The following is a 24108-nucleotide window of genomic DNA, read 5'->3' as shown; positions in this document are numbered from 1 at the left end:
ATGGCAATCGGTACATGCAGCTAATTGCATTTTCGGTTGAAAAATGTTTAACCATATTTTTGCCATATATAATGAGGTAGGAAAATTTTCAAATTGCAACTTATCAAAGCGCATAAGAATTATATGAAAAAATTTTATTAAGGATTCAAGTGCAATATCAGGCAATCGAAATCTTTGTTGAAATTTAAATAGCCATATTATAATCTCAGTATTAATAGAATCACTTAAGCTTTCCACTATAAATGCTTCTTCATTGTCATTGTCAATCTTAGGAGATGCGAAAAAATCTTCTACATCATCATTCTCCTCTCCTTCATCCACATCATCATTCTCTTCCTCATCCATATTATCTACATCATCATTCTCCTCTCCTTCATTCACATCATCATTCTCTTCCCCATCCATATTATTTACATCATCATTCTCCTCTCCTCATCCACATCATCATTCTCTTCCTCCTATCCATATTATTTACATCATCATTCTCTTCCCCCTCATTTATATTATCTACATTATAATTCTCGCAAAATAATTGATTTCGTCTTTTTTATTTTCGATTGATTGTAAATCTGGAATACGAAAACATGAAGGTTTTGATGAAAATAATGTTATATTTTCTTCAATATATTGGAAAGAGGGACCAGGATGGGAAAAGTCCTGATCCAGACTAGATGTACCAGAGTAATTATTTCTTTCTCGCTTTTTTGATATGTTCAATTTTATTTCTGTATTTATATATGTATTATTAACAGATGATGTTTTTTTCTTTCTTATCATGATGGTATTTTCCTGATTTTTTCTAGAATTTTTTGATCTCGATTCCCACAAACTATCATCATACGTATGTTTCTCTTGAGTGCGAGAATCAACTTCTGCACCTTTGCAACGAGCACAATTGCAAATATACAAATACTTTTTTTTGGGCTTTATTAAATCAGCCACAAAGGTTTCAGAGGTTTCAACTTTACGTTTTTTATTACTCTTTATTAATTCAGATACAGAGTTACATTTTTTATTACTCATTTTTATTAAAATGTATAAAATATATTTTTTATTCTATCACTTTTAATAGTTAGTAATCAAGACGTTCGAAACGAGCTTTTAATAATCCTTATCATACAAAAGAATTGCACAAGAATTTTATGAGCGCGTTACTTTTACCTGGTGAGAATTGCGCAAACGCGTTGCTACCTCTGAGCCTTGATCTGCATCCTGAAATCTCCGAAATCATTATAAATTTGTACACAATCAACTTTTCTCGCATTCTGAAATCTCTACTTTATACGGGATTTTTTTATTTTACAAAATAACAAAAAGATTTTATACTTCGTAATAATGAATAGTGATAATGTATCATCTAGTGATGAACATCATCATCATCATTCTCCTCTTCCTCCTCCTCCTCCTCCTCCTCTTCTTCTTCCTTTTCTAAAAGTTCTTATAACACGATAAAAGCAAGTATTTGATTATTTTATATATTATTTCTGCTTTTATCCTATTTACATTTATCTATTATTTTACAGAAAGAAGTGTTTATTTGGAGCGACTCTGAGCTAAAAGACGTATACAGTATTAACTATGAGCTCACATGGGCTGAGCAAAAAGATAACATAGTCACCAAGTTGCTTCCACCAGCTTTACAAACTTGTAAATAAAAAATATAAAGTCTCGAAATAGTGATTTATTAAAGATGTTATATGGACATTGGCGATCTCACCATCGCGTTAGTAATATTAGAAAGCAAGGGGAAGTCCAAATAAAACGTAACAAAAGAAGAGCAATGAAGAATTCAAGGATGCAGAATGTAAATTATTTAATTAACAGAAGCTATTAAATTTAGTTTTTTTTTTAAATTAATTATATTGTGCTTTATAATTAACATTGTTAGAAAAAAAAAGAAGAACAAACGTGGCCAATTACCTAATACAAAACAAAGATAAGTACATTTGCCGATATCCTGAAAAAGATCTAGTTCAAATTTTAAAAGATTCAGGCTACCATTCCGAAGAATGGGAGGAAACCGACGAAGATGATGAAGATGATGAAAATGATAAAGAAGAAGTAGTCACAAAAAAAAATTCGATATATATTTATGAAAGATGGTGGAGATCTCCTGCTGTATGTATATTTTATTATTTTTTATCAAAGTATAAACACTAATTTATAGTTTAATTTCTTTATTTAAGCTTCAACGTTTATTACATGATCGTATTGATCTAACGGTAGAGTTATTAAGGAAAAAACCACCAAACTTAAAATGTAAAAGAGTTCTAGACAAAACAGAAACAGCTAGTGTGCCACCTGCCGGCACACCAAGCTGGTGTTTAAATAGAGAAGCACTTGAAAAATTCAACCGTTTAACCAAAAATATCCCGGTTTATGATTATGATACTGATGAAAGCATTATTCAAGACAACAATGGTGCCGATGATGATGTTGATAATAACGTCGTAAATAACAAAAATAATAACAAAAGGAAAAAAAGAAAAATAAATCTAAATCAAAAAATAAAAAATCAAAAAAATAAATTTTACAATTATTACACTTTTGCCTAAATAGGTTTATCGTAAAAAATACTAATCAGACTTTAATAAAAATCAGAATTCAAACATTTTCATTTAATTTTTTTAAAAATTGATTGATTAAATTAAAAATATCATGGTTTGATAAAGCTATAGATTACAGTTTATTTTTTATTAATAAACAAGTTACGGTACTGATTACTTTATTACAGTAACAATTTAATTACGGATAAGGTATTTAATAAGATATCAAAAACTGATTAATAAAATTTTCTATATTAACATACGATAAATTAGATTAATGAGCTAAATACGATAATATTATTTTTTCAAAAAAATTAAAATGAAAATATACACAAATTTTTGTTTTTGGTATGTAAGTCAAATTAAATTACTATATGCTTAAATCATAACTCATAACCCAAAGTTGAGGATTAACCGGGTACCTTGCTTTAGATTCAGCGACACTTCCTAAGTCAGATGAGATGCCACAGGTACGCTTTAAGAAAACTCGCTATGATAATAAGGATAAGTATATTCGAAAATACCATTTATGAATGAACATAGGATACGATGAATAATCTCAAATAGAAAAATAAAAAATAAACAAATAAAATAAAATAAAAATAAAAATATAAAAAATAAAATAAAATAAAAAAAATATTTTCAATTAGACAAAGCATCCTCGTTCCTTCCTGGAATTCTCATTTGACTAAATTATTATTGTTTGTAATTTGATCCATTTGAATCCACCATAAATTGCCAGACAGGGCGAACCCTTATTAGACAATTATAGCTTCATCACCAAATGGCTGCGATGTGTTTAATGATATGGCAACCTGTTTAATTCATTTTTAAATGAGCAAACGTGGCCATAAAACTCATTAAAAAGGTAGGCTACAGAGTGCAATGCAACCTACCTAACCTAACAAGTAGGTCTAAGGGATAGGGAATAAAATATACCCTAAACCCACGCAGTTGGTATAGAAATAAAAGTTTACAAACGGAAGTTTCAGACTATGCCTGACGACAAAATGGGTGAGGTGCAATCAGGACTTTTTCCTCTAATCCAGCCCAGAATTATAGAGGCAACATTGTTATCGTACAAAGCACATCGACGAAAACGTCTCTCAAAGAAATTAATCAATAAAGAGTATACTTGGGCAATAGCCGATCTTTATCGTCACCCTATAAACTCCAAAAGGACAGGGATCAGCGCAGGCATTTTGGCTTACGTATTTCTTTAAAGATTAATTAAATTGAAAGATAGGATCCAAATTCAATATGACTGAATCGATCGCCTTCGGTTATCAAACTTCCATCAGAAGTGATCGCTAGAATCAAAGATACCAATAATCACTCTTATTAGTAATGATTGAACTAAAGATGTTGGAGAAATAAAATCCGTCATTTATATGGAATTAGTTTGTATTACAATTTTATTACGATTTGGGTAAAAAAAATATCTCCTTAAAATTTATTTTTTTCAGGTATCCTGGCTATATGGAAAGATTCCTAATATGGTAATAGTACAATACACCTTATACGCCATTTTGCAAATTCAGTGTAATAGTTTACAAAGAAAAAAAGGGGAACGTATTTATTTTTTTGCCATGAGAAATTTAATTACAATAAGTGGATTTCAGAAAATCGCGGTAATTTGAATAATTTGTATATGCTTTTGATAACAGGTTTGAAGTTTAGGTATTATCTGGTCGCACTACGATAATATTAAATAAACACACAAATTTTTTAAAGATCGTACAAATATCGGTGACCGATATATATTAGATAACGGATCGGTGACTAATAGTTTGGATATTGGACACTTGGTAATTTACATTTTTTTAACCATATTCGAAATTTGCGCATTATGTGACAAATCGGGTACCCGATATGTTGTTAATATGTAAAAATGCCCGATATGTACCTAATTAGTCACCGATATATAGGTACCTGATATGTGTGAGATAGATCGTTTTTTGACCTGTGAACTATATTGCAGCAACAAAGTAATTTTTCGGCAAAAAGAATTTTAATAATATCTTAAGAAATAAAATTAAAACAATGCGGCAATGCGCAATACACCTTAAATTCATAATATTGGGATATTTCAAAAAAATTGCTTTTCTAACTGCTAAAATATTGGTAGCATTATCTGAAACAATTGCTCAATTTTTTTTGGTCCAATTTTTGGATCATTTTATCAATTTTATTTGTTAAAAATTTAGTTGTATAATGTTTTGAACTGAAATTTTGCAAAGAATATAAATATTCTTCGTGTGATGGTGTTATTAATATAAAACTCCAAATAGATTGTTATTTAAGGTCAGTCTACTCATCGATTGCTAAAAAATAATTGTTTAAATAAATAAGATAATTAGGGAGCTTACACATATTATGTAATTATTATAGGGGGGGAGGGGGGTAGTTAAAATTTTACGTTACACTTATTTAAATCATATGATTTATAAATATTATAATTTGATTGGTTATAAAATCTAACAGGGGGGGGGGGTAAGGTTTATAATAAAATGAATATTACGTGATATGTGTAACTCCCCTTATTTAATTAATATATATATAATATTCGTTATAAAATACTTATCTATAGTAAAATTTTCATTTCTTTCAATAATTTGATCAATTCTAGCATTTACTTTAGCAACTTCAATTTCCAAAAGAGTTTCCATTAAATATATACAAGATGGTAGATCATAATTTGCACTTAAACTTTTCAATAAGTTAATTATCAAGGGATTTTTATGATCCAAAATGGAATACCGCAGCAGATGAATGCTCATATAAGTTCACAATCAATTTTATTAATCCAATTACTATTTAATTTTTCCTTTTTCTGAAAGTGATTGTTAATTTTAGCAGAACAAGCAAAAGCTTTATTTTTTCCATTTTTTGTTATTTTTTGTTTTTTAAATGCATTTTAATAACTTTCAGCTTCATTATCAAATGAATAATATTCTCTTTTGTTTTCATTTTCATTTGCTACAATTCAGATAAAATATGATCATATATCAACTGATATATTTGTAGCAGTACAATTAAGATTGCTTGTCTAAACCTCTTCAAAATCCTACGATTAGTTTCATCAAAATTTTACTATAGATTTATTATAGTTTTGGCAGAGTTTCGGCAGTTTCGGCATTTATAATAAGTTTTGGCAGTTTCACCTTTCTCCAAAGTTTCGCCAGTTTTTTAATATAACTTTAATATAGTTTTGGCAGAATTTCGCTTTTCGGTAAAACGCCATCTTGCCTAAACCCCTAGGTTTCAGCAAGCAACCTTAAGTACAATGATTTGCAATATGTGTTCTAAGACTAGCTGGTTTTCCTCTACTCCATTTTTTATTATAAAACTACATCATATATGCCGATTTTTGGAATTAGTTTAAATTAAGATTTTTATAAAAATTTAATATTTTAGTAAGATTAACATTACACAAATTTAAATTAAATATGTGTTACATATTTACGTAATTCAGATTTAATAAAAAATAAAAAAAAATTTTTTTAATCAATATTTAAAAATAATGGTAATAACCACTTCTTTTTCCCCATCACTGCCCATCACTTTTCCATCATTTTTCTATTCACTTTTATTAAATATGACAAAAAAGTTTATAAAAAATATAGCAGTTATTTTTAAGTGGTAAGTAAAAGAAAAAACTTAATATTTTATATACATAGATAAGACATATTTTTTCATAATTTTTAGCTTTAATTTATTGTTTTTTCTTTGTAAAAAATACATGCAAATAAAAAATAATTATGATGTAAAATAGTTGTAAAATGAATAATAAGATATTCTTTTTTTTTCAAAATAACTAATTATATATTTGTTTTTTATCTTTTAAAATTATTTTATTAGATTTATTCTACTAAAATCCTTAAATGGCAAATAAAATCTTTTAAATAAAGTAAAAGAATTTGGGATTCTCTTATGAAAGCATTTTTTGGTAAGAAATAAAATTTTCAGATCAGACTTTATGCAGGTGACAAAATCGTGCATTATTATTCCTGGAGATATGCTAACGTCATCATTTTACATTCATTTGAAAGCTGAGAATTTGCTCTATCGTAAGAATCAAAGATCAGGAAAATTGGATCACTGGATAAGGCGTAATTAACGATCAAAGTCAAATCAAATTTAAAAATTAAAAATAAATATATTAGACGTAATTATTCACAATCCAGTAATTCAATTCATTCGATTTTAGGCTTATTAGATAGACCTCAATTTTCTCTTTCAAATAAATATAATTTCATTCGTGTAGCTTGCATCTACAGGTATTTAATAAATTTTTTTATATCAGATTTTATCAAACTTATAAAATTTTATATTAATAATATAATTGATAATTCCTAAACATCTACATATATTAAACGAATTATTTTAAATTTATTTTAAAGATAAAAGTTGGCATCACCTTAGGGAGCAAAGATCATTCAAATTGAATCACTACATGTGAAGTAATTAATGATTAAATTTAGATAAAATTCAATAATATACTGAACGTGATTACTGAACAACTAGTGATTCAATTCACTTGATTTTAGATTCATTAGATAGATCTCGATTTTCTCTTTCAAATGAATGTAAATTTATTTGTATAGCTTATTTCTACGAAGAATTATCAATGATTTTGTCATGAGAGTTATATTTGATCTTTTAAATTTTAATGATATCTTATATTAAAAAAAAATTAAAAATTATATAATTAATTAGTTTTTTTTGCATTATCTAGTATAAATTTATTATTCTTATATAAATGATAATTTATATTTGCTTTAATAAAATTATTTTTGTGTAAAAAAATTAGATTCCAAGGATCGGCCCATATATGTTACTTCATAATGACATTACCACAGCTTTTACTTTTCTTTATATATTGCCAAATATCTGTAAAAGGACATCCAGAATTTTTTTCCTTTGGGTCATTTACTTCATTATCACTAAAAATTACACAGGTCGAAAAGTGAAAAATTAGGCATCAATCAGTCACCAATCGGGCACCAATCAGGTATCTGATTGGTGCCTGATTGGTGACTGATTAGCATTTTTGTCAAATACCGTCACCAATCAGGCAGTTTGCTAACTTTTGATCCAGTGATCAGAAAAGAATAAAATATAGCTCATTGGAATCGTCTCAACAAGGCGAATCTAATGGTAGTAAAATCGCATGTCTATGATTAATACTTGATGAGAAATTAAGTAAAATATAAAAATAAAAATGTATCATTTATATTTTATTTAATTTTTTATTAACTATTAATTCTAAAAATTTGATTCTACTACCATTACATTCGTCATGTTGAGACGATTCCAATGAGCTATATTTCATTTTTTTCTGATCACTAGATCAAAAGTTAGCAAACTGCCTAATTGGTGTCGGTATTTGGCGAAAATGCCAATCAGTCACCGATTGGTGACTGATTGATGCCTGATTTTTCACTTTTTGACCTGTGTTACTATATCATCTTGTAGCTATTAAAGAGGGTTCTTCCATTAGTTTAAACTTTAAAGTAGCACTTAACAAATAAAACAAGTAAAATGATGTAAAACAAGTAAAAAAAGAAATGCATAATGTGTAATAATATAGTAAATTAGTGCATATTTTTATATTTAAATATATACAGTATAGATCAGAAAATTAATATATTATAATAGTATTACAATACTACCTTATAGCTATAATATTACTACCTTTTTTTTATAACTGTAATATTATTACTTTTATAGCCGTAATATTATTACTTTTATAGCCGTAATATTACTACCTTAATATAATACTTTTTAGACTTAAGGTAGTAATAGGTTGCAACCTTTACTACTTTAACACAAAGTAGTAATAATTAATTACATATTACATCCTTAAACTGAAGAAGAAAAACAAATCTTAAGTTGCTTGTTATAAAAAGAAATAACATTCTAGAAGCTGAAATTAATGAAGTTTTAAGTAAACTGCCATAAGAATGGAATATTCAGTGCATTAAAAGGTATTGGAATAATAATATTAGACATAAAAAGAAAAATAAATAATAAGTAATATCTTTTTTTTCAAATAATTTAAGGGCAATAAAATTGATTTGTAATATTAAAAAAATGCATTTTTATTACGAAAAAATGTTTTTACTTATTTAAAAAAATTTAGTGTATAAACTAACTTCATAAATTAAAGTAAATATAACTAGCATATCTTTTTACATATATTTCAGCTATTGTTAATATTTAACGATTTGAAATTAAAAAGGATTTTGAGAAAAAGACTAAAATAATGAAAAAAAATTCAAATATTTTGAATTTCTATTTTAATTAATTAATGTTCAAAAGAAGGGAATTTAATATCTAAAATGGAAGTTGAGAATTGATTTTCTGTAATAAAATCATGACGTTATATTATGTTTAAATAAGTTATCTTTGAACGAAGTTTTAAAGATTAATATTATACAAAATTATAACAATTAATAAATTGGTATAACTGGATTTGTCCGGTGATTGTTAATATTTAATATATTTATGAAATATATTTGCTGGTAAGTAAGATGCAAATTATTTATTATAAATTTGATTCTTGTAATTTTTTCTTTAAATAAGAAATATCACTCCTTTTAAGTATAATAATATATACTTTTATATTAATTTATATTTCAAATAAGTTTTTTGATTTAATATAAAATATATTAATTTATTTGATTTTTGTAATTTTTTCTTTAAATAAGAAGTATAGTCACTTATTTTAAGTATAATAATAATATAATACTTTTGTATTAATTTATATTTCAAATACATTACTTTTTTTAAAAAAAATAAATCAATTGATGTAATATATTGATATTTGATATATTTATAGAATATATTTGCTGATAAGTAGGGTGCAAATAGGATTCTGCTTACTTATAAGATAGGTTACCCCCAGGCCTAAAGTAAAAATCATATATAAAATTCTTTGCAGATCCTACTATAAAAGGAAATTTTATGTTACATTGTTATGATTTTTTTCCTTTTTAGCTAATTAACCAATAGAATTTAAGAAAAAAGTAAGGTAAAAACTATTAGTAAAAGACCAATTTTTTACGGTAACCTTTATTATAAGTAAGCAGGGTCCTGTGCAAATTATTTATTATAGGGTTGATTTTTGTAATTTTTCCTTTAAATAAGAAGTATTATTCCCTTTTAAGTATAATAATAATATAATACTTTTGTATCAATTTATATTTCAAATAAATTTTCTGATTTAATATAAAATATGTTAATTTATACTTCAAATATATTACTTTTTTTAAAAAAAATAAATCAATTGATATAATATATTGATATTTAATATATTTATAGAATATAATTGCTGGTGGGTAAGGTGCAAATTATTTATTATAGATTTGGTTTTTGTAATTTTTTCTTTAAATAAGGAGTATTACTCCTTTTAAGTATAATAATAATATAATACTTTTATATCAATTTATAGTTTTCTGATTTAATATAAAATATATTAATTTATACTTCAAATACATTACTTTTTTTTTAAAAAAAATAAATCAATTAATATAATATATTGATATTTGATATATTTATGAAATATATTTGCTGGTAGGTAAGGTGCAAATTATTTATTATAGATTTGATTCTTGTAATTTTTTCTTTAAATAAGGAATATCACTCCTTTTAAGTATAATAATATAATACTTTTGTATTAATTTATATTTCAAATAAGTTTTCTGATTTAATATAAAATATATTAATTTATTTGATTTTTGTAATTTTTTTTTTAAATAAAAAGAGGACCCCGGACATCATATATATAACTCACATTTGAGTTTTAGCAAATTCAATCAAAATTAGGTTAAACTCATAATTTTAGAAAGAGCAAATTGATTGAAAATTAATTAATAGTCATAATTATGAGTTTTAGCAAATTGTATTGATTTTACAAAGTCATATTTTATATTTGAGCAAATTGGTACTTTTTTTTTAAATTTAACTTATCCTTTGTTTTTAACTTTATAAATAATATTTTTAAAAATATTAGTTTCGGGGTCCGGGTCATATTTTGGCCAAAATTAAGTATAATTCCGGCCAAAATTAAGTATAATTCCGGCCAAAATTAAGCATAATGCGGGCCAAAAACCGTCCGTTTAGTTTCGCAATATTTTATTTTTTAATAATTATTTATTTAATTTATTATTTTTATTAATTATTATTTTATCTATAATCTACATATTTTAATTATAAAAATTGGCAGTTTAATTTATATTAATCATTTATTTTTTTATTGATAATAAAAAAAAAGATTATTAACTCATATTTTGAGTTTTAGCAAATTAGTATAGATTTGAAATGTGATAATTTGATTTTTAGCAAATTAGGTCTATTTTAGCAGGAGCAAAAAGTATTTAAATTCATGCAGATCAGTTATGAGTTATATATGTGATGTCCGGGGTCCTATAAAAAGTATTACTCCTTTTAAGTATAATAATAATATAATACTTTTGCTATCAATTTATATTTCAAATAAGTTTCTGATTTAATATAAAATATATTAATTTATACTTCAAATACATTACTTTTTTTTTTAAAAAAATAAATCAATTGATATAATATATTGATATTTGATATATTTATGGAATATAATTGCTGGTGGGTAAAGTGCAAATTATTTATTATAGGGTTGATTCTTGTAATTTTTCCTTTAAATAAGAAGTATTACTCTTTTTAAGTAATATAATACTTTTGTATCAATTTATATTTCAAATAAGTTTTCTAATTTAATATAAAATATATTAATTTATTTGATTTTTGTAATTTTTCCTTTAAATAAGAAGTATTACTCTTTTTAAGTAATATAATACTTTTGTATCAATTTATATTTCAAATAAGTTTTCTAATTTAATATAAAATATATTAATTTATTTGATTTTTGTAATTTTTCCTTTAAATAAGGAGTATCACTCCTTTTAAATATAATAATATAATACTTTTGTATCAATTTATATTTCAAATAAGTTTTTTTAATTTGATATAAAATATATTAATTTATTTAATTTTTGTAATTTTTCCTTTAAATAAGGGGTATTACTCCTTTTAAGTATAATAATAATATAATACTTTATATCAATTTATAGTTTTCTGATTTAATATAAATATATTAATTTATACTTCAAATACATTACTTTTTTTTTAAAAAAAATAAATCAATTAAATATTAGTTATTTGATAGGGGGGTTAGAATATCACCGAACTGCGAAGCAGTTCAGATGATATTTTAACTCCCTATCAAATAACTGTGTTATCCTGCAGCCACTGATGATCATGCTATATTAAACTATTTTTGGTTTAACGCATCCTTTTAGCCTTTTTTAAACTATTTCTGCTTATAAATACGATATTAAACTATTTCCAGTTTAATACAATGCGTCTTTTTAACCTTTTTTAAACTACTTCCTCTCTTTTTCTTCATTTATTTCTTTCACTTATATTCAAATAAAATGCTACGATTAGGTTCAAAAAATAAGGTATTATTCATTTATTAATATTATTGCTTTATTTTTCTTTCTTTATAATTACATTTTGTATTGTCTTTTTTTAGGAAAAATTAGAAGAGACCACTACTCCAGTAAAAGACAAGGTTGACTTTTATTGTGAATTTTCAAAAGTAAAAAATACAGTTAAGGCAACAGATATATGGATAGGCTTACTAGAGAAGTTTCGAGATGAACAGTTATATATAGGAAAGATTCAGGAAGTGGAATCTGAACAAGATTTAATTGAACAATTATGCTCTTTTTTTGCTAATATGAAGAAGAAAAATGGTGCTGACTATTCTGTTAATTCTATTAGAGTTTCTCTTGCAGCTGTTAATCATTTTTTTCAAGAAAAATCAAGAATTAAAAATATTGATTTATATAATGATTCTTGTTTTAAAGCTATAAAAGAAGTTGTTAATGGAAAAATTAGATTTTTATCTAAAAATAGGAAAGGTGAAACTAAAGGAACAGATTCGCTAAAAGCTAATGAAATTACCCAAATATTAAATCATAGATTATTAGATGGTACCACACCTGAAAGATTATTGAGAAGAGTGTTCTTTATCAATGCAATATATCTTGGGTTTCGTGGAGGAGAACATGCATTACTTAATGGAACTGATTTTGTTAAATGTAATGATGGTGGATACAATGTTTTTATTTATTGTTCCAAAAACAACCAATGTGGTCTTACTGAAAATCGAGGAAAGGCAGATAAATTGGTTTTAGCAAATCATCCAGAAGTTACTCCATTTCTTGATAAATATTTATCATCATGTCCCTATGATACAGATCCTGATTTCTACCTTCAAGAAGTTGAAGAAGAATTTGGTAATATATTTTAATAATAATATTTATAAATATTTATTAATAAAAATTAATACACTTCATTATTTTAGCTTTGAAAATGGGAATTTGATATAAACTAAAACACGTAGGATTCAGAAGATTAAATTCATTTTTAAATGAAATTTGCAAAATTACTGGCATTAACTTTAGTGGTAGGAAAATCACTAACCATTCTGGGTGACGTGCACTTATCTAAAATTGTGAAAAAATGGGCGTTCCTAAAGAAGAAATAAAATTACTTTCTTGTCACTGCTCTGATGCTGGATTATTATCATACACTTTATCTCCTGATGATAAAAAAAACGAGATTATTGGAATATTTATGGATAAAATTCATGGAAAACCAACTTTAGGTATATAGAATTTATTCAATTATCATAATTACTTAATATTTTAACTAAATATATAATTAAATATCTGATTTTTATTTATTAGATAAGGCGAAAGTACCAGATATATTAAATGGTTAAGTTTCATATAATGAACAAGTAATTGGAAAAGAAAACAATAATATTAAAACTGCAAAAGAAGGTAATTCTTTATTTATTAATATGTTTTATTTTGTAACTTATTAATTTGTCTAATTTATTTTTTTAGTATTTTACGAAAATCAACAAAATTCTCTAAAAAAGCCATTAAATTTAACTGACATAAATCAACAATTAGAAATTTTAATGAATATTGATTAATTTAAAGAGTTATTTAATTGTGATTTAATTTTCAAGCTTAAAAGAAAGGTTAATTTGTCATAGCAAATTTATTATAAATTAAAATAGTATCTATATTTGCAGTATAATATTTAGTACATGATATTTAGTACATGATATTTATGATATTTAGTATGATATTAAGTATGATATTTAGTACATGGTATTTAGTATTTGAAAAAATATCAATAATAATTAGTATACTATCATAGTTTATTTATAGCTTAATAAAAAAATATCAGCATGATAAAAAAAGCATGATCCTATTTGGCTGTAGGATATATATTGATATTTGATATATTTATGAAATATATTTGCTGGTAAGTAAGGTACAAATTATTTATTATAGATTTGATTCTTGTAATTTTTTCTTTAAATAAGGAATATCACTCCTTTTAAGTATAATAATATAATACTTTTGTATTAATTTATATTTCAAATAAGTTTTCTAATTTAATATAAAATATATTAATTTATACTTCAAATATATTACTTTTTTTTAAAAAAATAAATCAATTGATATAATATATTGATATCTGATATATTTATGAAATATATTTAGTAAGATGCAAATTATTTATTATAGATTTGATTCTTGTAATTTTTCCTTTAAATAAGAAGTATAGTCACTTCTTTTAAATATAATAATAATATAATACTTTTGTATCAATTTATATTTCAAATAAGTTTTCTGATATATATTAATTTATACTTCAAATACATTACTCTTTTTTAAAAAAAATAAATTAATTGATATAATATAATATATTGATATCTGATATATTTATGAAATATATTTGCTAGTAAGTAAGGTGCAAATTATTTATTATAGATTTGATTTTTATAATTTTTCCTTTAAATAAGAAGTATTATTCCTTTTAAGTATAATAATAATATAAGGATGCTGTCAGATATTACCTAATATTTTAAGGGGAGGGAGATAACTAAAGATCTTAGGTTACATATAATACTATATAAGGAATTATAATTATAACATATCTTACCTAGAAGAGGGGGGTAAGCTCTTATATTAAAGTGATATTAGATAATATCTAACAGTGCCCTAATACTTTTGTATCAATTTATATTTCAAATAAGTTTTCTAATTTAATATAAAATATATTAATTTATACTTCAAATATATTACTTTTTTTTAAAAAAATAAATCAATTGATATAATATATTGATATCTGATATATTTATGAAATATATTTAGTAAGGTGCAAATTATTTATTATAAATTTGATTCTTGTAATTTTTCCTTTAAATAAGAAGTATAGTCACTTCTTTAAGTATAATAATAATATAATACTTTTGTATCAATTTATATTTCAAATAAGTTTTCTGATATATATTAATTTATACTTCAAATACATTACTCTTTTTTAAAAAAAATAAATCAATTGATATAATATATTGATATTTGATATATTTATGGAATATAATTGCTGGTGGGTAAGGTGCAAATTATTTATTATAGGGTTGATTCTTGTAATTTTTCCTTTAAATAAGAAGTATTACTCTTTTTAAGTAATATAATACTTTTGTATCAATTTATATTTCAAATAAGTTTTTCTGATTTAATATAAAATATGAGTATTAATCTATACTTTAAATATATAACTCTTTTAAAGAAATAAAAAATCAATTGATATAATATATTGATATATTTTAAATAATAATATTTTTGTGTCAATTCATATTCCAAATAAGTTTTTCTAATTTTGAAGTAAAAATATGTTAATCCATACTTCAAATAGAATTTTTTTTTGATATAAATACTATATCAATCAAATCAATCAATTACAATGAGAATAATAATATTTTTTAAAAGGTCAAAAAAATCTTCCAAAAAAAGTAATTAAAAATTTAAGATATTTATTGTATAATAGAACTTGTATAATAGACTAACTAGAAATAGTTATCTTTCAATGATAAAAATAAATATACAATTTTTAACTGATCCGAAATCCTTTTTGAACTTTACCAAATATTTATAAATTGGAATTAATTGTAATTGTACCAATCAATCAATGATAAAATGACGTTTTGAACACATTTGTATCATTGTGTATATTACAAATATTTCCAATATGTTATACTTTATATTACAATGTTCCAATCGTAAAATATCCGAGTTGAATTATAGTATAATACGAATATGACACATTGACACCAAAATTATCGATTTTATTATGGTATAAACCAATGTAATAATGAGATTCTAAATTACATTAATGCAAAATATACTAATATAAAGAACAATTAGGAAATATTAATGTTAATAACTTTAAAAAATTTTTTTTTTGGACTATAGAACTATAAGAATTATAGATATTTCGTACAGAATATCATGTGATCACAATGATATAAATCGATTTTATTGGTCATTTTAATCATTCTTTTGAACCTTTTTGAACTAATTGTATTGAAATTTATAAAATTTAAAAGAATTTAGAGAAAAAGGGCCAAAGGGCTCTTCGTTTTATTTAACCTATTTTATCTTATTTATTTATTTGTTTGTTTTATTATTATTATTATTATTATTATTATTAATATTAATATTTTTAATATTTAATATTTTATTATTTGTTTAATTTTTTTTTTTTAAAACTCAATTTAAAAAAGCACATTATTATTTACATTCAAAATTTTCAAAATTGTAAAAGATTTAACGATAACGAAAACATACGAAACATTAAACATTAAATTAAAACACGGACGGTAAATCCGTTATAAGAAGGACATTAGGTTATTACAAATATTAAATAACAAGAAAAAAAAACATTGTTACTATTGTTGTTTAAGGCTTTGAAATAAATAAATAAATAATATAATTTATATAAATATGGTAAACAAGTATGTTAAAGAAAAAAAGCGGTTTAAACAAGAATAATTAATAAACCGGAAAAAAAAAAAGTAAAATTTATTCATATTATCATATTAATCTCTCAAAGGTCGTTGTAAGTAGGACGTTGTTAAGGACGTTGTTAAGAAGGACGTTGTTAAGAAGGTCGTTGTTTTATGAAAAAATAAAAAAAAAAGTAGGACAATAATTTCTCTTCTCGGCATTTTTAATTACCAACATAAATTAAACAATAAATAATTAATAATTAAATAATAATTCAATTTTAATTATCACGTTGTTAATATTTAGAAATTGATTGGCTTATAAAAATGAATATCATTGGCAACAGATAATCAAATTATGAAATAACCAAATAAAGTAATTAACATGTACTCATGTTAGAGGCTATACTAAAAAAAAACGAGTCACCAAAAAACGCCTTATCTAAAGTTACAAGATGATCAAAAGATAATGTAAGATAATAATTTATTGAATATTTATTGTAATGAATATTCATTAAAAAAAAAAAATTTACAAACAAACATGAGAAAAATATAAATGGTCAGAACATGACGTAACTTGATTGATTTTTCCAACTTTGTTTGATATTAGTACATTATCATTTTGATCTTATTTCCCTTTATAACAAAAATGGTATAAACGGGCTAAAAATTTGCTTCAATGAAATTAATTGAATGACTCGGTGATTTCCCGATTTTACAAGATTTGTTTGTTAGATCGTCTAGATTTTTTCACTGGCGCACAATATAAAAATTTTCTGAATTTATAAAACCTAAAAAAAAAAATTTAACGGAATAAAGAAAATTTTAAAAAAAAGGTTTTATAATATTATATTAACAATATGTTGTTCATATGTTCATATTTTTAATTACCCCATGATCACAATTAAAACCATAAAAATCGTAAAACCATAAAACCATAAATTATAAAAACTATAAAAACTATAAAACTATAAAACTATAATGGGTCTTATATCGTATTTATAAATAATAATGTATGATGGTGTCATAATAACTATTTTGATAAGGATTAAATAAGAATGACAGTCAAATTATTACATTATTACATGCATTACATATTTGTGTATATATATCATTCATTCATACATGAGAATAATATAAGTAAATAATAAAAAAAGGCTGGTTTAGAAGTAGAACATTATTGGGGTAAAAATAGATGTGAGGTAAAAACATACAAAATAAGAAAGATTAAAATATGGGGGAATTGTTTGACTAATTATAACATATTTGTAAATAAAACATTTATAAAAGGTCAAAAATCTTTTTTTTTTTTGTCTAATAATCGGCGATTTCGGTAAGATCCTAAAAGAAAAAAGTTCAATGCGGTGATACTATACATTTAATATTTGTTGTTTCATGTGGATTTGTTTTAATGTTTGTAATTAGATTTCTTACTAAAAAAAAAACGCGTCAACCATCTTATGGTGTCAAAATGACGAATTATAATAGCGCGATCACAGTTGATTATCATTTTTCCCATAATAAAGCTAATTTTAAATACATATCCTTCTTATAATTGTTATAATTGTGATATTGTGATATTGTGATTCAATTCAGTATATTCTTATATATCATGTGATTTAAACTGTTAAAGTAATATATTTATATAACGTTGCCGAAACCACATGTCAATACTTTATTAATTTTGGTTTCCTTTTTAAGAAATCAAATAAATAAAATAAATTAAAATAATGTCAAAAAAAACGTCAATTACATCAATTAAATCAATTATATCATTTATATTCAATTATATTCAATTATATCAATTATATATTTTACTATATAAATATATCATATTATTACGCAGTCATTATGTTACGTCAGTGCGCATATAATTAACCGTACGCAGCAGTTGAATATCATTTTATCCAATCAAAATTAAATTGAATAAATTAATCTCTTCCCCTATTTCCCCTATTCCCTTTTTTTTTTTTAATTCGGAATAAGACGGTTCATCTTTAATATTAGTTTCATGACTTTCAATGACTCGGTTCCGATTGATCGATCATGAGTTTTTTGGGGTAACCTGCTTTCTCATGAAATGTTGTAGCTAATCATCTGACTCTTTTTATTTTTGCCAAAAAAAAAAAAAAATCTCACGGATGTTTTCATTCTAATCTCCTTAAAGTAATATGCAAAAAAATAACTGAGACAATAGAAAAAAACGAAAAAAAAAAACGCCACCCCCACTTATTAGTTTCCACAATAAGAACTTTTAAAAAGTTTTTATCCAAAGAATAAAAAGATGATCCCTCTGATCTGATAAAAAAAAAAATTTTTTTTTTTCTTTTTTTTCTTTGTGTCTCAAACAACGACTCACAATCTCTTAGAGATAAACCAAACTAGGAAAATCTTATTATGAGGATCAACATCCATAAAAGAATAAAAACCCTTATCTATTAAAATCTTTTTTTTTTGGCGTTACATATTGATTACCTATTATGGAATAATCAAAAAAAAAAGAAAAGGAATTTAATTTATTGGTTTGTACTTTGTATCACAAAAAAAATATTATGAGATAAGTTATGTAATTATATTTTTGAGGATAGATCATCTTGATTCAATTTTTTTTATCTTCGCAAACCATAATTCAGGTATCTTCAAAAATTTTTCAATTGGACTAGATCCAAACCTTGTATTTGTTCGAACCATTTCTATCAAAGACCTAAATTGGTTCTTTTTCTCCTTATTACAAATCAATATTGGCCAATAAAATTTTATTAAGAGAACAATTACTAGGTTTTTAATCAATTACAAATAAAGAAGTAATAAAGTCTTTAATGAAATCATGCTTTAATTATTAATTATAAGCACTAATATGCATGATTTCAAAGAGAATATTGTGATTTAGTTAATTATGATTAAAGAATCAGATGATTTAAAGAATAAACTATAATCCGAATATTATATCCATAAAGGGTATTGTATATTACATATATCATTAACATATTAGGTTTCTCTCTTTTAAACGTCCGAGAAATTTTTAATTCAATTACCTTAATAGATTAATCGTTTCTTCTATCTCGATTCTTTGTATAACAAAGAATCAATATTATGATATGAAAGTTTATCAAGTTTTGAATTTTTCAATAATATCAGTTCTTATTTTTTGTTTCAAGATGTTGTACAATTTCTATTATATTCTAGATCTACAATAAATATTCTTTTTTTGGTTTTAGAGTGTAAAAATTTGGATAATTTTTTGTTCCGATTTTACCGTATTCATGAACGTATCATAAATAGTAAATTTATTATGGTATATATTTAGATTTTATATGATTTTATATGAATACTGTATGATTTAAATAATTATGATTTAAATAATTATGATTTAAATAATTTTTATATGAATAATTTTATATGATTTATATAATACATAATAATTTATTTAATTTATATAATATATAATAATTTTACTTATTTTACTTTATACTGTATTAAAAAAAAAAATAGGCTAAAAATAGGCCGGCCGGAAATTTCGTTTTTTTTTATTTTAAATTCATAAAATTCATAAAATTCACAAAATTCACAAAATTCAAAAAATTCACAAAAATTCATATTCACAACAAAAACGCCTTGAATCTTAAAAAATCAAAATTCTCATAAGGAAAAAAAGGTTTAAATTAGGAAAGTACCCAATTTTTTTTTTTTGATCGATCAGCCCACTTTTTTTATTCGGTGATTATAAAATTATTTTAGTATAAATGATTTTCAATAATCCTTAAATTTTTTTTGACGGACTTCAATGACCGATTTTCAATTTATATATATATATATATATATATTTATATTTATTTACCAATTAAATTAACTCGTGAAGAATCTTTTAATATTATTGGTTATTATAAATTGTAATACTTTCAATAACAATCAAAAATACAATATTTAGTTTAGTTCGGAATACACGGGAATTCCACGAATATGCCATGTAAACAATTTATTACGTATCAAAAAAGATTTACAAACCAATAAATTACTTTGTACTTCTTTGTGTACTTTTGTGCATTTCAATATGTGAATCAATTCCTTACTTATTAAGTCTTTCGTTCAAGAATTACCAAATATATTGTAATGTAAATAAACAAAAAAAAGATCTTTTTTCACTTTTTGAAAGGGAAAAATAAGGAAAAATAATGATTTCGGCTAATGCCATTCTTCCCCAACAAAATCTTATCTTTTTTATTGATTCCGGTTATCTTTACTAAAACATCATTATAAATTCTCCGAATATATATTATATTATATTATATTTACACCACATTATCAATTGTTTATTTTTAAGCCATTCAATGAATTTATTTTTAAAAAAAAAAAATCAACCAATACATTTTATCCCGCGTTTCTTTCACACTCCGCATAATTTAATGACCATAAGAAGGAAAAAATAAAATAACTGATAAAGTGGTGTAACATTTATATCAATGACGCAAGGAACATTTAGAAAATTTGGGGTAGATTTCCGGATTTTCCTTCTGACGGAATATTCTGGAATTAATGATTTTAAATGGGAATGATACGGGAGTGTAACGGTATAAGCCATTTCCTAAAATCATTGCTCGAAATCCGGCATAACATAACATTACATATTTTACCTATTGACATGCGCCTCAATAAATTAAACAATTACGTATATAAATTTCTCATTATGGATTAAATTTTCATCTATTAGAAGAAAATGTTTTTTTATCCCCTTTGTTTTAAAAATAATAATTACATCATAATAAAAACGGGTAACGCGCATTTAAAATCGCGTGAAAATTAAAAAAGATATATTATTATTATTATGTATTAACCATAAAAGTGAAATTCACGATAATAATTTTTAATAATAATGCACATATTTATATAAGAATATTAGTTATGAGAATTAGTAGGCCCGAATATGCCGAACATGATATCCTTTGTAAAACAAAGTTATCTAAAATTAAAATATAAATATAAAAAGGGCACGCGATGATACTAAATCAGCTGAATTAGGAATGATGAAAATAAAATTGGGAATAATGTGATTATTGATAATCAAGATGTACAAGATGTGATGAGATAATGATCTGATTGATATGCCTGTTTAAGGGGTGATTCCCAAGAAAAAAATGTGGTATCCGACATAATTATTATTATATATTTTATATATTTGTTAGTGTATAGCTTAATTAATGGGTCCCAATGAAAATCTATTTTTAACCATTTTTAAAAAAAAAAACTCGATTTTTTATTTTTGATCGAATAACAAACAATTTTACCACACGACCCAATGATTTATCATTTTTTTATCTTTTTTAATGAACATATAAGGGGAATATTTTTTTTTTCAAATTAACCAAATATATATATTAACCAAATATATATATTTTTCATCCTAATATATATATATAATTTTTCGGGTTCCAAATAGGACCGGCCGGAACCGTTTTTAAAAAAAAAAATGGAAGAAAGATTTTCCATACATATTTTCCTATTTACTTAAAAGTTATTCTTTTGTTTTATAAAAATTTTATTTTTACAGATTATCAAAAAAAGAAAAAGGAAATAATAAGAATGTGGGGTGGCAGACAAGCAGACAAGCAGATAAGCAAAAAAAAAGCAAAAAGGATGATAAAATAATAATAATAAATAATAATAATAAGTAATAATTAAAAAACGAGTATTACTTGTTGTTCATTTAATTAGTAATCAAATTAAATAATCAAAAATGCAGAGCATGCATCAAAATATGCAATAGTTAAAATTTCAATACATTATCAAACACCATATATATAAAATTTCGCCCGATATTCTCAGAGTTAAAAATTCTTTTCTGTAACTTGACAAGTTTTAAAGATTAACTTTTATTCTTTCTTTTTTCGGATTTCTTTTAAAGCCTCTTTCTTTAATTTTTTTATATTGTGTTTCAAGAGATAATCCTTTTTTGATTAATGACATATTATTTATAATAATAATCAGGAAATTCTTGTGAATATTCATCTAATAATCAGTCAAAATTAATAATTTCATATGAGATTTTCTTCTTTGATATTTATCTAGTTGATAAGGAAGCCTTTTTTATTGGAACCTTCTTTATTTATCTTCTTTTTTTTTCTCGAAGTTTATTAAATTTAGAATTTTTATTTTAAAACGGTAAAAAGATAAAACGGAATTCAAGAGAATATAATATAATATATATAATATATATATTACGTCAAAATTGGTTGTTATTCATATGAGCATTGCATTATCTCGCATCAGTAACCATTAAAGGAAATTCAAAAAAACCCTTTTTTTTTTTAATTTAAGCAAGATAATATAACCTCGTTTAATAACTAGTTTTTTTTCTTAACAAAGCCACTTTATATCAGCTTTTGTTTGTTATATGCGCAGTTATTTGACAGCTCACATGTTTTGTTGAGGCTCATATCCTCATACAATCAATTAACCGTCTATCTTTTCCACTTTAATCTATTAAGAAATATTACTTTAAATGTTCCTTTATAGAAATGATGGCGCTATAATTCGCCATAATAAAAAATTATCAAATCCTTTTACTTTTAGTTGTGTAATTTTTCTGATAAAGGCGTGTTACAAAGGAAGAAATACGAGTTTTTTTATCAGATTACGAATTAAACTTATCATTGTGTGAAAATGCATGTAATTATTTGTATTCACCCTTGTCAAGAAAATCACCTGTAATCCCCTGTAATGAATTTTTTTCTTATCTCCCATTACAGATATTAGTCTTTGATACGATTCTCGCCGTAGTAAATCTCGAGGTAAAAAAAAAAAAAAAAAATTTTTATATATATCAAGAATCAACCCTTTTTTAATGGATCAAATTTCTTTTTTCACAACTTTTCTTGGCATATTTTCGCATTAAAAGGTAATATTTTTCCTAAAGGAATTTATTCACGCACATTATCTTGTGTTACGTTCGGTCTTCGTTATTTTTAATAAAGAAGTAATATTTACTATCTAATCTTAATTCTTTATCTCATGTATTCGCCATGTACATCACTATTCATATCATTGCATTCTTTTTTATATATAAAAAAAAAAACTTTAAAAATAAAAAAAAAAACTTGAATTTTAAATTCAAAAAAAAAAAATAATATATTTTAAATAAATTCTTTTTTTTTTTATTTATTTATTTATTAAAAAAAAAAAGATCTTCTTTTTTTATACGGCCTTACTTATTCTATTTTTCAATCTTCTTACATCCATTGGTCGGTATTACAACATCTTTATTATTCTTTTGAATGACAAAAAAAAACCGAATAAAATAATTATTTATTTGGGTTATTCATTTATCATATTGTATATATATATATATATAATATATATATATTATATATATATACATATTTTTTTTTTTTTGATATACTATATATAAACATTTGTATAACTCATTTTTTTTTGATTGATCCAAAAAAAAAATTTACTTATCTTTTGTGTTATAATACTTAAAATTTCTTATCTATGCAAGTTAAGTAATGTGAAATAAGGAGTTAGCCATATTTTACTGTAATCTTGGTTTATCATCAAATTCATCATCATCTTTTATTTATTTTAAAAAAAAATTTTATTTATACAATCATACAATCAAACCTTGGTTCTTTTATCAGTTTTTAAAGT

General features: G+C 23.5%; 1 protein-coding gene across 1 annotated transcript; it reads left to right on the top strand.

Moving 5' to 3' along the window:
* Positions 1-12019: 12019 nt before the first annotated feature.
* OCT59_005239 (uncharacterized protein) lies at positions 12020-12903 on the top strand (the record flags this gene model as incomplete). Its single annotated transcript, XM_025311314.2, has 2 exons — positions 12020-12046; positions 12121-12903. The coding sequence occupies 2 exons, from the start codon at positions 12020-12022 to the stop codon at positions 12901-12903; spliced, it is 810 nt and encodes a 269-aa protein (XP_025172974.2).
* Positions 12904-24108: the final 11205 nt, after the last annotated feature.

Source organism: Rhizophagus irregularis, chromosome 13 (assembly GCF_026210795.1).
Source record: "Rhizophagus irregularis chromosome 13, complete sequence".
Lineage (NCBI taxonomy): Eukaryota > Fungi > Glomeromycota > Glomeromycetes > Glomerales > Glomeraceae > Rhizophagus > Rhizophagus irregularis.
This window is presented reverse-complemented; position numbering and strand designations above follow the sequence as displayed.